General features: G+C 43.9%; 1 protein-coding gene across 1 annotated transcript in view; it reads left to right on the forward strand.

Annotated features, from left to right (window-relative positions):
- The window catches only part of thsd7ba (thrombospondin, type I, domain containing 7Ba), a 172,377-nt gene that overhangs the window by 41,350 nt on the left and 112,019 nt on the right, over nt 1-19,008 (forward strand). Inside the window, exons 3-4 of the mRNA XM_086144727.1 lie at nt 13,017-13,854; nt 15,399-15,647. Of these exons, the coding sequence (XP_086000853.1) occupies nt 13,017-13,854; nt 15,399-15,647 (1,087 nt within the window). The remainder of the gene's footprint in view (nt 1-13,016; nt 13,855-15,398; nt 15,648-19,008) is intronic.

Raw genomic sequence — 19,008 nt, forward strand, 5'->3', positions numbered from 1 at the left:
GAATTTTCTGCTGTTTTTTTGGCACGAAAATCCCAACAGGACCCGTAAACGCCCTCTCCTCTGTGTACCGTCGTCATAGCAACCTCATGCTAATACTAGCATCCTGCTACTTAGGCAGAAATGAAATGAGATGAGAACAACTTTATTTATCTGGAAGGAAATTGTTGTGCCAGAGTTTCAAGTAAAAACATAACAGTAATAGATAATAGTAGACAGGAGGGAGAATAAGAATACAATGAAATATGAATTGTCTTAACTGTTAACTACAAAGATTTGAAGATTCCCTGCTGCTAATTTATAGTGCTAGCTTACAGTGCATGTAGCGCTAAATCTACAAATCCCTGAATTTTCTGCTGGTGTTTTGGCACGAAAATCCCAACAGGACCCGTAAAACCCGTCTCCTCTGCGTACCGTCGTCATAGCAACTTTAAGCTAATACTAGCATCCTGCTACTTAGGCAGAAATGAAATGAGATGAGAACAACTTTATTTATCCGGAAGGAAATGGTTGTGCCAGAGTTTCAAGTTAAAACATAACAGTAATAGATAATAGTAGACAGGAGGGAGAATAAGAATACAATGAAATATAAGTTGTCTTAACTGTTAACTGTTAACTACAAAGATTTGAAGATTCCCTGCGGCTAATTTATAGTGCTAGCTTACAGTGCATGTAGCGCTAATTCTACAAATCCCAGAATTTTCTGCTGGTGTTTTGGCACGAAAATCCCAACAGGACCCGTAAACGACCTCTCCTCTGTGTACCGTCGTCATAGCAACCTCATGCTAATACTAGCACCCTGCTACTTAGGCAGAAATGAAATGAGATGAGAACAACTTTATTTATCCGGAAGGAAATTGTTGTGCCAGAGTTTCAAGTAAAACCACAACAGTAATAGATAATAGTAGAAAGGAGGGAGAATAAGAAATACAATGAAATATAAATTGTCTTAACTGTTAACTGTTAACTACAAAGATTTGAAGATTCCCTGCGGCTAATTTATAGTGCTAGCTTACAGTGCATGTAGCGCTAAATCTACAAATCCCTGAATTTTCTGCTGGTTTTTTGGCACGAAAATCCCAACAGGACCCGTAAATATTCCTCCTCTGTGTACCGTCGTCATAGCAACCTTATGCTAATACTAGCATCCTGCTACTTAGGCAGAAATGAGATGAGATGAGAGATGAGAACAACTTTATTTATCCGGAAGGAAATTGTTGTGCCAGAGTTTCAAGTAAAAACATAACAGTAATAGATAATAGTAGAAAGGAGGGAGAATAAGAATACAATGAAATATAAATTGTCTTAACTGTTAACTGTTAACTACAAAGATTTGAAGATTCCCTGCTGCTAATTTATAGTGCTAGCTTACAGTGCATGTAGCGCTAAATCTACAAATCCCTGAATTTTCTGCTGGTTTTTTGGCATGAAAATCCCAACAGGACCCGTAAATATTCCTCCTCTGTGTACCGTCGTCATAGCAACCTTATGCTAATACTAGCATCCTGCTACTTAGGCAGAAATGAGATGAGATGAGAGATGAGAACAACTTTATTTATCCGGAAGGAAATTGTTGTGCCAGAGTTTCAAGTTAAAACATAACAGTAATAGATAATAGTAGAAAGGAGGGAGAATAAGAAATACAATGAAATATGAATTGTCTTAACTGTTAACTACAAAGATTTGAAGATTCCCTGCTGCTAATTTATAGTGCTAGCTTACAGTGCATGTAGCGCAAAATCTACAAATCCCTGAATTTTCTGCTGGTGTTTTGGCACGAAAATCCCAACAGGACCCGTAAACACCCTCTCCTCTGTGTACCGTCGTCATAGCAACCTTATGCTAATACTAGCATCCTGCTACTTAGGCAGAAAACCGGATTTTGCATGAGTGCAATATTAAGTTATAAATTCTCTAGCATTAAGCTAAGCTTGTTCCATTTTGTTTATGGGTGTTTGGGTTCATCTGGAGGAAGATTTTTTTCAATAAATACCAGTTTTTAATCTATGCCCTCTGTGTATTTGAGTTTGACACCCCTGCCGTTATCCGACGCCACAATTCCGTGCCGACGTTATTTCCAAAGTCGTATTGAAAAACACCTTCTGGTCCCTTGACGAAGTGGAGAGGACTTCTGTTCACACCCGGTGCAGTTGTGATCTCAAGTTCCCTGCACCGTGCACGTCTCATCTTCTCAGGAGATCCCTCCCAGAACTTTAATCCTGTAAAAAAAACACCACGTTTTTAATGACTCGGAAAGTTAGAAGCCGTAATCGGGGGCGCGATTCATTTCAGAAGGCGGTCGACCAAATGACTCGGGACAAAGCCGGGCCTTATCTTCTGCCTGCACCGCAGAGGGAGAAGGTGAACTTCTCCATGTCCTCCTGCAGGCACACATCTGCCGGAGATGATTATCTTGTAATTTTTGGGGGAGTTGAGGTATCATTTAATTAAAAAAACCCTCGTGACAAAAAGAGCATTTCCAAGTCGGCGATGGATGAAGAAGAGCAACCCCAGCAGGAGGTCTGCAGCCCAGAGGAGCACAGAGGACGCTTTGCTCCTCCTCAATAAACCAAAGGGTGGTTTGAAATGAAGCTTCCTCGCACGAGCGCGGCGGTCGGCGGTCGGCTTTCGGCGTGAACGTCTCCGGTTCGTCCCCGCGGGAGGCCTTCCTGTTTGGAGTCTCCGTCTTCTCCAGCGTGTTTTCTCCTCCCGCGGTTCAAACACATGCGGGAGGTTGATCCATGAAGGAACGAACGTTCTGAGAACAATGAAGAGCGTGTGTGTGTGTGTGTGTTCTGAGAAGTTTTCGGCGCCGCGCTGGAGGACGTCTTCCGTGCGACACACTGCACATCACCATCGGAAATAAATAAACCAGGTTACACAAGTTGTCTTGAAATCACAGCGTGGAATCCTCCAGAACGTCCCACCAGGGGCCGCTGGTCCAGGTGGAGATCGCTTTCCGCTGTGCGACGGTTGTTTACATCCCGCCGCTTTGCTGCCACCTCCTCCTCCAATACATTACATTACATTTACATTACATCACATTACATTACGTTACATTACATCACATTACATTACATTACATTACATCACATTACATTACATTACATTACATCACATTACATTATATTACATTTACATTACATTACATTACATCACATTACATTACATTACGTTACATTACATCACATTACATTACATTACATTACATTACATCACATTACATTACATTACATTACATTACATTACATCACATTACATTACATTACATTACATTACATTACATCACATTACATTACATTACATCACATCACATTACATTACATTACATTAGGCAGACGCTTTTATCCAAAGCCACTTACAATAGAGGACATAAGGACTGCAAATACACTTGCAAATACAAGATGCACAGGAAATATACAGAACAGTAAGCTTGGGTTAGCAAGAGTTTTTTTTTTTTTTTTTTGACACACACACACACACACACACACACTGCATAGCCTAACTTGGTTCCTAACCTGATCTGGGGCATCAGCGCAGTAAAAAGTCCTGAAAGAGAAGAGTTTTTACCTGTTTCTTGAAGGTTGAGAGAGATGATGCTAGTCTTGTTGCTTCCGGAAGTTTGTTCCACCGCTGAGGTAGTAGAACTGAGAACAGTTTGGCCTGAGATCGCTTAGAGCGAGCAGAAGGTACTGCTAGTAGGTTTGTATTAGAGGAACATAAGGTCTTATCGTTTGGTTCAGATATGCTGGACCTGTTCCTGAGGTGGTTTTGAAGGCCAGGGTCAGGACCTTGTGCTTGATCCTGGCAGCTACTGAGGCTTCCTCCAGCCTTCGCCGGCCGCTCCGCCTGAGCTGCTCTCTTAGGCGAGGATGAAATAGTTAAGCGGGACCCCAGGAAGCCCCAGGTTCTCTCGGGGTTCCTGATGGGAATGAGAAGAAGTGCGACTGCGGGCGACTCCTCCTGAGGCTCTGACAGATGCTGATGCTGATAGATGGAGAGAGTGATTATTCAGAGCTTAGAAGATGAACTGGCGCTTGTGTTCGCTGCTCCCCTGGCAGCAGAAGCACTTCCAATCCCTCCTCCATGAATCACACACACTCACACACACACACACACACACAGTTTGAAAAGGACTGCTGAGCGGCAGCGGTTATGCTGATGAAAGAGAGTTGGTGGGTGACCGCGAGAGCAGCGGGGAGAAAACAGGGAGATGTTCTCCTCCGACGGACGAGGTCTTTATCGTCCTCCTGACTCGCTGGCCTCCTCAGCCGGACCTTCGGGTCGTGACCCTCACCGCTCCTGGAAGCCTTCCAATCAGAAGAATGAAGATCGAGAAACACACACGCACACACACATCTTGTCATTCTTCTGCCCACGTGCATGTCTGCGCGATGCTAATCATCTCCATCCACCTGCCGATGGGCGACGCGACCGTTTGAAAATAACTACCGCTTATCGAATCATTTATTTATTCGAATTGCATCCCGCGCTCTTTTTTTATTTAACCGGCTCAAGTTTCCAAACATAAATATGTAAACGACGCGCCGAAGAATTGCGGCAACCGGCTTAGCAATCGGGAGAAAGTGTTTTTCTCTCGGTTGCCGTGGCGTTTATCTCAAAACCGCCGCCCGCCGGTTTCCCTTTCCGCTTCTTCCTCTGGGTCGCGGCGTGTTTTTCGTCACGTTGGATGACGGATGGAGTCCCTTTCAGACACGCTCCGAATCCGCCCACGCTGATGTTGGTCTTCACCTCCCCTTTGCTTCCACTGGAGAAACTCCTGAGGTCTGAAGGGCTTTGTGATCCTCTCAGGAAGTATCTTATCTTACCGGGGCTTCCTCCTCCAGGGGTCTCCAGAGGAGCTCCGTCCGTGTCCGAACCATCTCGCCGTGGCTTCGTAACATCTGGATCAGGGGTCGGGAATCTTTTTGACTGAGAGAGCTGAAAAACCCACATATTTAAAATCTGATCCTAAGAGAGCCGTATGTACACTGCTCAAAAAAACACTTAAAAAACACATCCTAGATCTAAATGAATGAAATATTCTTATGAAATACTTTGCTCTTTACACAGTTGAATGTGCTGACAACAAAATCACACCAAAATGATCAATGGAAATCAATCGTATCGACCCATGGAGGTCTGGATTAGGAATCACACTCAACATTAAAGTGTAAAAACAAACTCCAGGCTGATCCAACTTTGATGTAATGTCCTTAAAACAAGTCCAAATGAATGTGTGTTGCTTCCTGAGTGGACACTATGATTTCACACAAGTGGGATTGACTTGGAGTTACATTGTGTTGTTCAAGTGTTCCCTTTATTTTTTTGAGCTGTATATATTTTAATACCAAAAACAGCTAAACGGAAGAGAAAGACCAAGAATTTTAGAGTACAATAAGACTGAATTTATTTTGAATAACATACTTTGCTATAACAAAGTAACTTAACAACAAGAAAAGTGCTTCTTAATTATAATGCTACTAAACGTGACCGCAGGTTCGTCTTAATGTTTTCTAGGCGCGAGAACGACTGTCCATTGTCAATATTCTAACAAGCAGCTGGTCTGCAGGCTGACGTTTTTTTCTGTCCATTTGTGTTTACTTTCCAGCTCTGCTTATTTACCCACATGTCCGAAAACTACTGAAATACTTGGCTGCATTTCTGTCATTCACCTGTTGTTCCTCCACTTGATTTGACATCATAACGGTACGATCGTGTACAGTTCTTGCTGAGAAAGGCATATCTTTTATCCGTTTGATTATCTTTATCCTTAAAGTCGTCAAAAAGCTCGTCGGCCTTCTTTCCGTCGTCTCCCGCCGGATATTTCTCTGCAAATGCGGCACGGCGTGTGTCAAAGTGTCGCTTTATATTTGAACGTGTCATCGATGAAATGTTATCATTGCATAAAAGACACGACCCGCTCTCTCCACGAAGGCGAATTCTTCCGTCCATTCCTGCTGAAACATACGGTATTTCGTCATCTTCTCGGTTAGAAGGGTTCACTCTGCATAAACAAGCGAACCAAAAACGAGGGAATATTACTTCTTGGCCTAAATTATCCAATAAATTAGACTTTTAGGGTATCGGACCCTCCCGCACACCGGATTACAGAAAGGATTGGCTCTTTGTTGCGTGCCAGCGCGAAAAGTTGCGGGTGAAAATATCTTCAGATTAAAATATGTGTGGATTTTTTTTTTTTTTTATTGTGATGGCTTTTTTTTACTAAAGTAACGTAAAAATTATTGATTAATTTTTCTGTTCAGAAATTCTCAAAGAGCCACATCTGGCTCACGAGCCCTGACCTAGCATGCGCCGTCCTTCTGATGGACTCCTTCCTGATCCTCCTCACGCCCAAGCAGGAACCGATGGATAAAACCAGGATCATCCACACGCTGAAGAAATCTGCTTCTTTGACGCCGGCGTTTACAGCCAGACGGTCTTCTCTTGACGATTCCTGAACAAAGAGCTCGTCGACGTCGATTCGGCACAGCCGTGTCTCAGCTCAGCCGCCGCGGGCCGGGAGCACAAATCTATCACTCTATTTTTATCTGTTTAGCCTTGGGTTTTATGTGGCTTATCTTCAAGGTAACCTTTGAGGGTTAATGTGATCTCCTCCCCTTTGATGGAAAAAAGGGGGAAAACAAAAAAAACCCTCCAGTGGTTCCAGCGGTTTCTCCGCAGTTTTCACAGAACAGTCTGGCAAACCTTTCTTTTCAGAGAGCTGTGATGAAACAATTGTAAGGATAAACGCAGGGGGTTTAGCTGCGTGGGCTTCCTCACGCCGTCCAAGAACATGCACCAGGTTCACCGGAGACCCTACGTTGAGGATGTTAGGTCGAGATAGGCTGCAGAATTAGCCGTATAGATCAGTGATTCTTAACCCGAGGGCCCAAACTTGGGCCCCGAGTGTCACCTAGCGGGCCGCAAAAAAACTCCCGACGAGTAGCGGCGCTAATTCATCAGTCAGTTGTTACTTTAACCAGCTCCATAAATAAGAAGACACTCCGCTAGCTGGAAACAAACAAGATGGAGAAATATTTAAAATGAAAAAATGAAGACGACCCCCCCGCCAAAAAGGACATTTTTGCGCAAGTACAACCCCGACTTCATGAAGTACCGCTCGGTAAACGGAGGCAGCGCCCGGTGAGTGGAGTGTGTGTTAACGCCGGCTAACGAAGCACTTAAAACGTCAAAACTACAGCGGCACCTGGAGACCAAACATCCGACGCTTGTGGGAAAGCCGGAGGAATTTATCAAGAGAAAAGAAGACGGGCTGCAGATGCAGAAAAGATGGATGGTGTCACTGACTGGCAACTCTAAACGTGCACTGAAAGCTAGCTAGCTAGCTCGTAAACTGTAAGTGGATTTAGTTTATTGAATTGAATCGAATACAAATCAAACCAAGAGTGAGATAATTATAAACCTATACAGTGTATATATATTAAATAATACATATCAAATAATATATAATATTATATAATTAATAATATAATATAATACAATATAATAATTAATAATAATATACTATAATTAATAATAATAATAATAATAATAAACAATATATATTAAATATATAAATTTATATATAATATATAAATATATAAATAAAATATATAAATATATATTAAAATTATATTTAATGGGCCACTCTGCACTGAAAAAAATGGGCCTCAGGGTCAGAAAGTTTAAGAACCTCTGGTATAGATGATAAACGAATGAACAAATGAATGATTTTTGGTTGTTTTTTTCGGACGGATCAGCCGTCTGTCGTCGTCGTGGTGCGTGGATGAACAGGGACGGGACGCCGTGATGTTTTGTGACGACGAAACGTCCTTTTCTTTCCTTCCCCACGCCGTTTCCACGGGGCTCCACATGGAAATGAGCTCTGGAGCTCCAAATCTGGCACGACCGTCTTTGCTCTACTTGAGCCTGATGCTTTTGTGCATGGCCCCCTGATAAATAAATGATGGAAGGGAAAGTAGCACAGTGTTTCTCCACACGGCCAGCGGAATGTGGCAATTAAAATGTAGGTCAATATTTCAATGAAGAAGCAAAATAGAGGGAAAGATTAAAAAACACGAATAGAAAAACAGGTAAAAGGAATGAAAACATTCCCTGAATTCTTAAAAAAGGAGATAATAATATATAACGACATATATAATGATACTTTTAACAAGGTGTGCCCGATATGTCAATCACGATCACATATCGTGAGCAAGCCAGCTAGCGTGCGCAAGCTAGCAAGTTAGCCTCCGATTTATGTCTTCTAAACTTATGGGTATAAAAATGAGTGGTGAAGCTGGATCAAGTAAAAAAACTAAAACACTTCCATACGGAACGGGAGGTGGACTTCTTCTTTTTTTACTATGTCATTTTCAAAGTGCGTTCGCCTCATCTGCTAGTCTACCGTCGCCATACCGAAAAAGGGAAATGTGGAGCGGCATTTTAAGGCCGTTCATAAAAACTACGACACCGACTTCCCTCCGAAAAGTGAGCCGAGAAGGAAAAAGGTGAAGGAACTGAAATCCCAGCTGTCAGGATAGCAGTTATTTTTCTCCCAGCTAACTTCAGCTATGCTGCTGACGCCATTCAAGTCATCAGAATATTGAAACAAAAAAGTACTCCGTTGGACTGTGCCATAAGGGTTCGTGCAGTTATGCAAGATCCCCGAGATACACCATGATCGCCAGCCAATCGCAGTCACATTTACATACAAAGTCGGGTAAAAAGTATTTAGTCAGCCACCAACTGTGCAAGTTCTCCAACTTAAAAAGATGATCGAGGCCTGTAATTTTCATCGCAGAGACACCAACTACGAGATACAGAATTCACATTGTCTGATTTTTAAAGAATTTATTTGCAAATTATAGTGGAAAATAAGTATTTGGTCAAGAACGAAAGTGACTCTCAATGCTTGGACCTCCGTCATTGCCAACAAAGGATATATGACAAATGTTTTCTGTAAGTCCTCACAGGGTTTTTACGCACGGTTGCTTGTATTTTGGTCCATTCCTCCATGCAGATCTCCTCTAGAGCCGTGATGTTTCGGGGCTGTCGCTGGGCAACACGGACGTTCAACTCCCTCCAATGATTGAGATCTGGACACTGGCTAGGCTACTCCAGGACCTTGAAATGCTTCTTATGGTGTGTTAGGGATCATTGTCACACGACAAGTTGAGTTTTTACCAAAAACTTCTATTTTGGTTTCATTCTCCCAATCCTCTTCTGGATCATCCAAATGCTCTCTAGTAAACTTCAGACGGGTCTGGACATGTACTGTCTTAGGCATTGGGACACGTCTGGTGTTCACTGTGTTACTGATGGTAGCTTTTCTTACTTTGGTCCCAGCTCTCTGAAGGTCATTCACCAGGTCCTCTGCATGGTTCTGGGATTTTTTCTCAGCATTCTTGTGATCATTTTGACTCCACAGGGTGAGATCTTGCGTGGAGCTCCAGATGGAGGGAGAGTATTAGTGGTCTTGTATGTCTTCCATTTTCTAATCATTGCTCCCACAGTTGGTTTCTTCACACCAAGCAGCTTACCTATTGCAGATTCAGTCTTCCCAGCTGGTGCAGGTCAACAATTTTGTTTGTGGTGTCCTTTGACAGCTCTTTGGTCTTGGCCATCGTGGAGTTTGGAGTGTGACTGTTTGTGGTTGTGGACAGGTGTCTTTTATACTGATAACCAGTTAGATCAGGTGCCATTAATACGGGTACCCAGAAATCTTGATTCAATCTCGATTGAAGGTGACCAAATACTTACTTTCCACCATAATTTCCAAATAAATTCCTTAAAAATCAGACAATGTGATTTTCTGCATTCTGCATCTCACAGCTGAAATGTACCTATGATGAAAATGACAGGCCTCTTTTTAAGTTTGAGAACTTGCACAATCGGTGGCCGACCAGATAATTTCTTTGGCCCTCTGTTGACCAACAACCACTCACTCACTCAATGGGGCAATTTTCCCATCTGGCCAAGTCAGATAGGGAAGGTGATGCAATGCCATTGGCTGGTTTGGATGTGAGGAGCACCACCTCGAGGTCTGAAAGTGAGAGGGTCAAATAGTCTCAGTCCGTGGTGGGAAAAGGCAGCATCTGATCTCCAGGACATTTGAGAAGTAGCCTCCTGTCTAACCTCATCTGTCGGCCTGTCCATCACCATTGCAAACAAGAAGGGGCTCAGAGCTGATCCCTGATGGAGTCCCACCTCCACCTTGAACTTCTCTGTTAGCCCTTCAGAGCACCGTACCAGTGTCTCACAGCGAGCATACATGTCCTGCACCAGTCTAACATACTTCTCTGCCACTCCAGACTTCCTCCTACAATACCAGAGCTCCTCTCTTGGTACCCTGTCGTATGCTCTTTCTAGGTCTACAAAAACGCAATGCAACTCCCTCTGACCTTCTCTGTACTTTTCTATTAGCATTCTCAACGCAAATACTGCATCTGTAGTACTCTTAGCATTCTCAACGCAAATACTGCATCTGTAGTACTCTTAGCATTCTCAACGCAAATACTGCATCTGTAGTACTCTTAGCATTCTCAACGCAAATACTGCATCTGTAGTACTCTTAGCATTCTCAACGCAAATACTGCATCTGTAGTACTCTTAGCATTCTCAACGCAAATACTGCATCTGTAGTACTCTCGGGGGATCCAGGTTCTGAGCCGGGCTAATTTACCGGCGGAGCCCCGTCATCTCAACCCTTCCATCAAGGAACGAAGGAACGGAAGATAACCGGAGGAGACGCGGAGATTCCTCGGACATGTTCATGCTCCTCGTACCGGGAAGTCCTCATTAACATGGCAAAGGCGTGAAAAATAAACTCAATTAGATGCTCCGATGAGCTATGAAAGAATCCGCCGCTTTGAAATATTGCCCCCTCCGGCGCAACGCTCGCCGTTGCCGTGACAATGATCCGGCGAACAAAGGGTTGACGGCGGATTCCCGTCGGCACGAAAAAAAAAGTCAACTTCAGTCGACTTGTCATTCAAGATCAATTTAGGAGGCAGCTGGGTCTCATCATTACATCAATTTGATTTTAATGATAAGAAATGAAATAGATTAATCCTGTCACGCCGCAAGGAGGAGCCATGACTGATAGCCCACACTCAGAGGTTTCTCTTCCGACGCTCGTTTCTCTTCGATTCAAACGCCGAGTCACCGAGGAGAGAGAAATGGCCAAAGGTGGACCACCAGGCAAGCTGGACACTCAGGAAACCCCTGTACGGCGTCCTCCAGGGTTCCACGTGGGGTCGGCAGATGCACAGGACTTCCTTGCGCCACTCCTTGGAGTAGAGTAGGACGAGCGTATTGGTCGTTTTTGGCGAGTGGACACAACAAGGCGATGGTGGAAACCTCAGGTCAAATTGTCACCGTATCCCCAAAACTAACTTGCCAAGTTCTTCCGCCGATATGAGCATAGAGCAACCATGCAGGGAAGGTAAACTCATCAGACTCAAAGATAACTTGGGTGTCTGGGGAGCGAATAGCAGCGAGGACAAAATGTAGGAGGAAGATCGAAACAAACTGTCTACCGGACATTCGACTGAACCAGGGGTCGGCAAAAACCAAGCGGCTCTTCCATCTTTACGCTGCGGCTCCGAGTGGCTTGGGAAAATGAATTATAAATATTTGATTGAAGCGTATTCCCCTTGTGTTAATTCTGTTTTTTTAACTTTTAGTTCTACGTTGGAAGATTATTGTGATTTTGAAATATTAAATAAAATTATTATTTTTCGCCGCTCAAAATAACGTCACACTGGCGGAAGCCGGTAAAGTCCCGGTTTGCGGATGCTACGCGCAGAAGTTCAGGAGCAGAAGTCCCGTAAACCAGGTAAAATAGATATTTATGAAGATATTTTGCAAATATTTATTTTTTATTGTTTACCGACACAGTGATTTTTTTCCCGATTTATTTTTAAAATTCAGTCCAAGGCTCCGCTACACGCTCTGAAACCCCAAAATGAGTTCAGTACATAAATAAAATTAAATTTTCTCTGTAATACTTTGTGAATTTCAGAAGCAACACACTTGTTTATACAAAGTGTAAAGGTAATAAAAAGCAACATATACAGTGGTACCTTTATTTTAGACGTCAAAAAGTAATTGCGGCTCCCAGTGTTTTCTTTTTCAAGGAAACCGGGTCCAAATGGCTCTTTGGGTGTTAAAGGTTGCCGACCCCTGGACCAGAAGGACCTCCATGTCGGAGTTGACCAGCACCTTTTACCACATGAGGGGGAACGCATCGTCCACAAACCACGACATAGAAGGCTATTAAGTATTTAATGGACATTTCAATAATCCGAGAATATCAAAATGCAAACGTCCGTCAGCCCCATCATGTGCAACATGTTGGACCAGCCCAGTTAAGACCCGAACACAACAAACCCTCCTTTTTTTCCTTGATGGCACCTTTTGCCTGCACCTGCACCCCATCTGCAAAGTTCTTCCGTCGTGAAAATGAAATTGAGGAGAGAAAAAATGCCTCTTGATAACATAAGAACTCCTGGAAATGTTTAAAATAATGTTATCCATAAAAGTGAATGGTATTTCTGTGCGACGCGTGAATGAATGGATGAATGCATTTGACGTGCGACGAGAGGGCTTATTTAGATTTGATGAGTTTGTTTATCGCTTTTATTGAATTCCTCTACAAATACGGTTTTAAGCTGACGGGATAAAAAAAAAAAAAAAAGCAACATAGGCGACACAAAGGTCCTCCGAGTCCGTCCTCATGTTTATGGAGTCGATGGATAATCGCCGGACACCTACTCTTTACTTTGTCTCGGGAAGTTCTCGCTCGTATTGCCGCGTGAAAGTCCGATTTTCTGGCCAAAGAAAAGCCTCTGTCTGCTCCTCGTCGGGTGTCCGAGTCCCGTCAGGCTGTCGGATCTCCGTCTTTTTGCTTGCTTGGATTTCTCCATCCCCTCCCTGCTTGCTCTGGCGGAGCGGAAGCGCATCCGAACGGTTGTTGAAACTTACTGAAAGCGCCGTCTGTCTGTGGTTTCCAGGCCATTGGGGTCATTGCGTCGGGGACGAGTGCGGCTCCGGCGGCGTCCAGACCAGGACGGTGCGGTGCGTCCACGCCGAGGGCTGGACCTCCCACCACTCCCACTGCAAGCACCAGGACAAGCCCGAGGCCCGGCGGCAGTGCTTCAGGGTTTGCAACTGGCACCAGGACCTCTTCGAGTGGGAGCTGTCCGACTGGGGAGGTTGCGGTCGCGTCCCCCTCTTCTCGTCGGAGTGCGTGACGGCGCAGCACGGCGTGCAGAGGCGCAGGGTTCAGTGCGTACGTACGTCCAACCGCACCGCCGTCACCTCCAGGATTTGCGAGTTCTTCTCCCAGAAGCCGCCGGTGGAGCAGGCGTGCCTCATCCCGTGTCCTCAGGACTGCGTGGTCTCCGACTTCGGGTCGTGGTCGGCGTGCGGCAGGACGTGCGGCGTCGGCCTGCAGCATCGGACTCGGCACGTGCTCGGCGCGCCCGTGTTCGGAGGCGCCGGCTGCCCGAACCTGACGGACACCAGGACTTGTCCGGGCGCGGCGAGCTGCCCCGCCGGAGAGGACGAGTACCGCTACAGCCTTAAAGTCGGGGCCTGGAGCCGCTGCCGGCTCCTGCACCGCAAGGACTCCCTGCTCAGCGGAAGAACCACCGTGGACTTCAGCGCCTCCGGCGAGAACAACACGGTCCTGGCGCGCACCGACGACCCTCACCACCACCATCACCACCACCGACACCACCACCATCTCCGCGCCCAGCATCGGTACCCCGTGATCTGGGAGCTGGAGGTGGGCTACCAGACGCGACAGGTCCGCTGCACTCGCAGTGACGGCAGGAGCAGCATGCTGAGGTAAGAGTCCTGTCAGAAGGTGAGGGAAGCTAGTGGTGCTGTTGAATCGGATGAAGGACCAGGTGTGAAGAAGCCGTTTGACCAGGAGGAAAGACAAGAGGGGGAGATGGAGGAGGTTGGAAAGGTCCACGAGAGGACGAGATGTTCTGGAGATAAAGATTTGGACGTGGACAGAGGAGGGAGGCAGAAGATGTGGGTAGAAGGATGCAGAAGTTGGAGGTCTGGAGGAAGACCAGGGAGGAGGCTCATGGATGGGGGGAAGCAAGTGACTTGCTGTGAGGCAGATGATTGGCTCCTGGAGAAATCCCTCTGAAGGCAGACCTTCTCGCTCAACTCAGTGAAAATATACCAAAAAAAAAAAAAAAAAAAAATCACACGGTTCCGTCAAGGCTAAATAATAAAACATGTACAAATAAATAAATGATTATCATTTGAAAAAGCAGAAATTCAAATCTGAAAAAAAATGAATAAATAAACACAAATAAATAAATCAATCCAAATTCACTCCAAAGTACCGGAAAATTTGATTTTTTTTTTTAGAAAATCATAAAAAATAGCGTGACGTTGCGAAATACCGGATGGAATTAGTAGAAATAGGCAAAAATAAGAGAGAATAATAAAAAAAAAGACCCGAGAGACCCGAGATGAGAGGGTGAATCCCGGATCTGCTCACATTTGGAGAGGAAAAACTGTAAAACTCCCCTCAGTGTTTTTATCTTCACCTTCATCTGGAGATGTTCCTCCTTCCTTCTGCCTGGATTTAGGGAAATGAAATTACTCGGCTTCTCAAGCAGTAATGACGGGATGATGTCGGCGGGGGTTTCACGGTTTCACCGCGGCGGCGGCGGCGGCGGCGGCGGTAAATGTCAAGAGCTGCTCCCCCCGCTGTCTGACCCAACTGTGGTATTTGGATTTGATAAGAATGGATTTTCCTTTGCAAGCGCTCTAAACACACACACACACACACACACACAGTGAGAAACGCTGGACTGTCTCCGCAAGGGGGAAAAAAAATAATTTTAATTATGATTAAATCCCTCTCACATCTACCTGCAGTAAAGTGGGACTATTACTTCGGCGGCTCTCAGCCCTTCAGGAGAACGTTCCTCCATTATCCCGCATTGTGAGCCTTAAAGCGAGGCGTTTGCTTTTCGAGCGTCCTCGATAATGGGGGCGTCGTTATTCCCCGGAAAAGGCCGGCGCGGCGGCGAAAAGGACCATTAGCCGAACGGTGACTGATTAGCATTGCATTTGTTAAGAAGCGGCGCCGGCGGTTCTTGAATGTGGATTTCCCTCTTGAATCCTTCCTCATTCTGCTTCTGTAATCACACGCTAATTACAAAGTTACATTTTTGTTGTTTTTTTTTTTTTTTTTCGGCGGCACTGCGCCCACGTCTTAATGACCTGACTCGTTTAACTGTCCAAATTAGACAATAGAAGATGTAATTACATGACTAATCCGCCTGTTTCTGCTTTTTTAAGCGGGCTTATAGGCCCTTTGTACCTTTTCCCGTAAGATATAGCGACCCTTTTCCGCCCTGCAGCCTCTGCACCCAAAACCACTCGCCGCTGACCTTCAGATCCTGCGTGATGCCCAAAGACTGCCGGGTGTCGGACTGGTCGCCGTGGAGTCCCTGCTCCAAGACCTGCCGCTCCGCCGACCTGTCGCCGGGTTACCGCCTCCGCTCTCGGACCGTGGCGCAGTTCCCCGTCAGCGGCGGCGAGCGCTGCCCCGTCCTGGAGGAAAAAGAAGCCTGCAACATCATCGGGGATTTACTCCCCAGCTGCCCCAGGTAGGGCGACGTCCGCGGGAGTCCCGGACTCAGGGGTGGAACCGGTACGCTAAGAATCCGTTCCGACACCTGGTTTAGTTCCGTGTTTTAAAGCCTAAAAAAATTGCACCGTATAATAATATGTACTAGAAATAAAGCTGCTTTTATTAAGCGCATTTTACCTTGAAGAAACATAACAGTAATAGATAATAGTAGGAGAGAGGGAGAATAAGAAATACAATAAAATATGAAGCGTCTTATATTAATTATTTATTATTATTATTAACTATTAATTATATTAAAATAAAAAGTGTTTTAAGGTCTTAACAAGTACAAACTTACAGTATTACTTACAAGTACTAATTTACTGTATACCCTTGTTTTTAGCGGGGTTACGTTCCAAAAAGAACCCGTGACAGGCAAAATCGATGAAGTAGAAGCCTTTATTTTATTTTTTTACAATTATTATACAATTAAATACTCTGTTATACATTGAAAAGAAAGAACAAACCATTTTACAGGCTCAATCACTTGTCTCACAAATGAAACGTTTTTTTCAACAAATAACTTCTGCACTGTACTGTCAAATAATCATTTTAATCATCAATGTGAACAGAAGGCTTTAAATGGCGGAGATTAGCTCCGCCCACCGCGACCCGAGGAATTGGATAAAACGGGAGAAAATTAAAAATTATGATGAAAAAAACTGCGGACAGTTGCAACCCTTTTTGCATCCTTATTAAAACTTCTTGCCGCTGTCGTCCTTATGGTTTTTTCTTCCTTCTTTACGGAACGAACGGAAGATTCATTCATTCCGTAACGCCGACCTACAGCCGCATAGCTTTTAGCTTCCCTTAGCATGTCCAGAAGTTTAACTTTATCTGCCATAGATAGCATCTTCCTGCCGCAGGTGCTTTTGTCGGTCCAGAGCGTTTTGTCAACATGATGGGTTTTAGAGAAACTCCAAATTGCAAGAGAATTTGCACGTACGTGATGTAAATTCGTCAAGCTGTTTTACGTACGTGTACATATTAAACTGCGACGTTATCGACGCACAGGTAGAGAAGAAGCGGAGTGACTTTTTAGCCAATCAGAATGCAGAACACGATGCACCATGCAAATCCGTGAAGTAGCGAAACCGTGAAAAGTAAACCGCGTTATAGCGAAGGATCTCTGTATTGACGGAATGAAGTCGCTCCTCTTTTTCAAAACCATCAATCTCTTCCCTTTGAACGCTTCGTCCGACGCACCGAATCCCCGTAAATATCTCCCGCCGTGTCGCAGACGATGCTCTCTTAACCTTATCTCACCCACAACAACTTCTCCATCTTTTTCCCGTGATTCTCTCTGGGCTACCTGGTGTCGGACGGCACGTCCCACCGTCTTTAAAAGCCTCTTCACGGACACCGGCGTCCACATGGAGGTCAAACCCTCACCCTGCTTGCTCCGATCACAAAGCTAAAAATCAATTGATCCATATATATATACATACATGTATACAGTGGACCCTCACTTTTCGTGGGAGTTGTGTTCCAAAACCCCTGAGAAAGTAGAGAAATTATCATTTTGATGGTATTAACAGAAATATTAACCCTCAACAAACCTCACTCAACCCCTTAGCAACCTTCTGCAAGCTGTTGTCGACCCACCATTGACTGTATTAAGCTTCCAAAACTCTTATGCGGCACACTAAACACTTTAGGATAATTATAATGTCTTTACAAGACTTTTGGGAAGATGGTGGGCGTTTAGGGGGTAGCGTGGGGGTACCACCAAAAAAAATGAGACATTTTCACGAACTAAATAGCACAAATTGGACGTGAACGGCAGCAAAGCGGACCAGGACATTGTACGCTGGGCAAAACCTACAAGGAAGTAAGCTTTGTCTTACCGTGAACCAATCAACATGAGGAACGGAACGACCTGCTCAATCAGCCAATGGGATGCCAAGTATGGATCTACTTAGCCAATGATATGAGATCTCACGTGGGTACAACGGTGGTAGCAAGAGTTTGCGATCCATGGTATCTTGGTTTAGCTAAGGAGATTTGGTATTTTGTTTAATTTATAAAATTAATTTAAGTTTAATTTGGCTATATTTTACAGTATTTTTCTTCTTAGGCTAGAAAATGGCTATTTCATCATGAAAAAAATATAAATACTGCAAAAAACTGCGAAAGAACGATAAACTACGAGAACCAAATTCCAAAAATTTGCAAAAGTAACAAGGACGTGAAAAATTTGGCGAATTTTACAGCATTTTCCTTCTGAGGCTAGAATATGCTTATTTCATCATGAAAAAAATGTAAATAGTGCAAAAAACAGCTACAGAACGATAAACTTCGAGAACCAAATGCCAAAAATAATTGCGAAAAAGTAGCGAGGGCGCGGAAGATGTGCCGAATTTTACAGTATTTTCCTTCTTGGGCTAGAATATGGCTATTTCATCATGAAAAAAAAACGTAAAAACTGTTAAAAACTGCGAAAGAACGATAAACTACGGGAACCAAATTCCAAAAATTAGCAAAAAAGTAGTGAGGGCGTGAAAGATTTGGCGAATTTTACAGCATTTTCCTTCTGAGGCTAGAATATGGTGATTTCATCATGAAAAAAATGTAAATACTGCAAAAAACTGCTACGGAATGATAAATCATGAGAACCAAATGCCAAAAAAAATTGCGAAAAAGTAGCGAGGGCGTGAAAGATTTGGGGAATTTTACAGTATTTTCCTTCTTGGCCTAGAATATGGCTATTTCCTAGTGAAAAAAAAATGTAAATACTGCAAAAAACTGCTAAAGAACGATAAACTACGAGAACCAAATGACAAAAAAAATTGCGAAAAAGTAGCGAGGACGCGAAAGATTTGGCGTATTTTACAGTAATTTCCCTCTGAGGCTAGAATATGGCTATTTCATCATGAAAAAAACGTAAAAACTGCAAAAAACAGCGAAAGAACGATAAACTACGAGAACCAAATGACAAAAAAAAATGCAAAAAAAGTAGCAAGGGCGTGGAAGATGTGCCGAATTTTACAGTATTTTCCTTCTTGGGCTAGAATATGGCTATTTCATCATGAAAAAAACGTAAAAACTGTTAAAAACTGTGAAAGAACGATAAACTACGGGAACCAAATTCCAAAAATTAGCAAAAAAGTAGTGAGGGCGTGAAAGATTTGGCGAATTTTACAGCATTTTCCTTCTGAGGCTAGAATATGGTGATTTCATCATGAAAAAAATGTAAATACTGCAAAAAACTGCTACAGAATGATAAATCATGAGAACCAAATGCCAAAAAAAATTGCGAAAAAGTAGCGAGGGCGTGAAAGATTTGGCGAATTTTACAGTATTTTCCTTCTTGGCCTAGAATATGGCTATTTCCTTGT

This window comes from Fistularia commersonii, chromosome 4 (assembly GCF_037954325.1).
Source record: "Fistularia commersonii isolate RoL2024-O1a breed Wild chromosome 4, RoL_Fcom_v1.0, whole genome shotgun sequence".
Classification (NCBI taxonomy): Eukaryota; Metazoa; Chordata; class Actinopteri; order Syngnathiformes; family Fistulariidae; genus Fistularia; species Fistularia commersonii.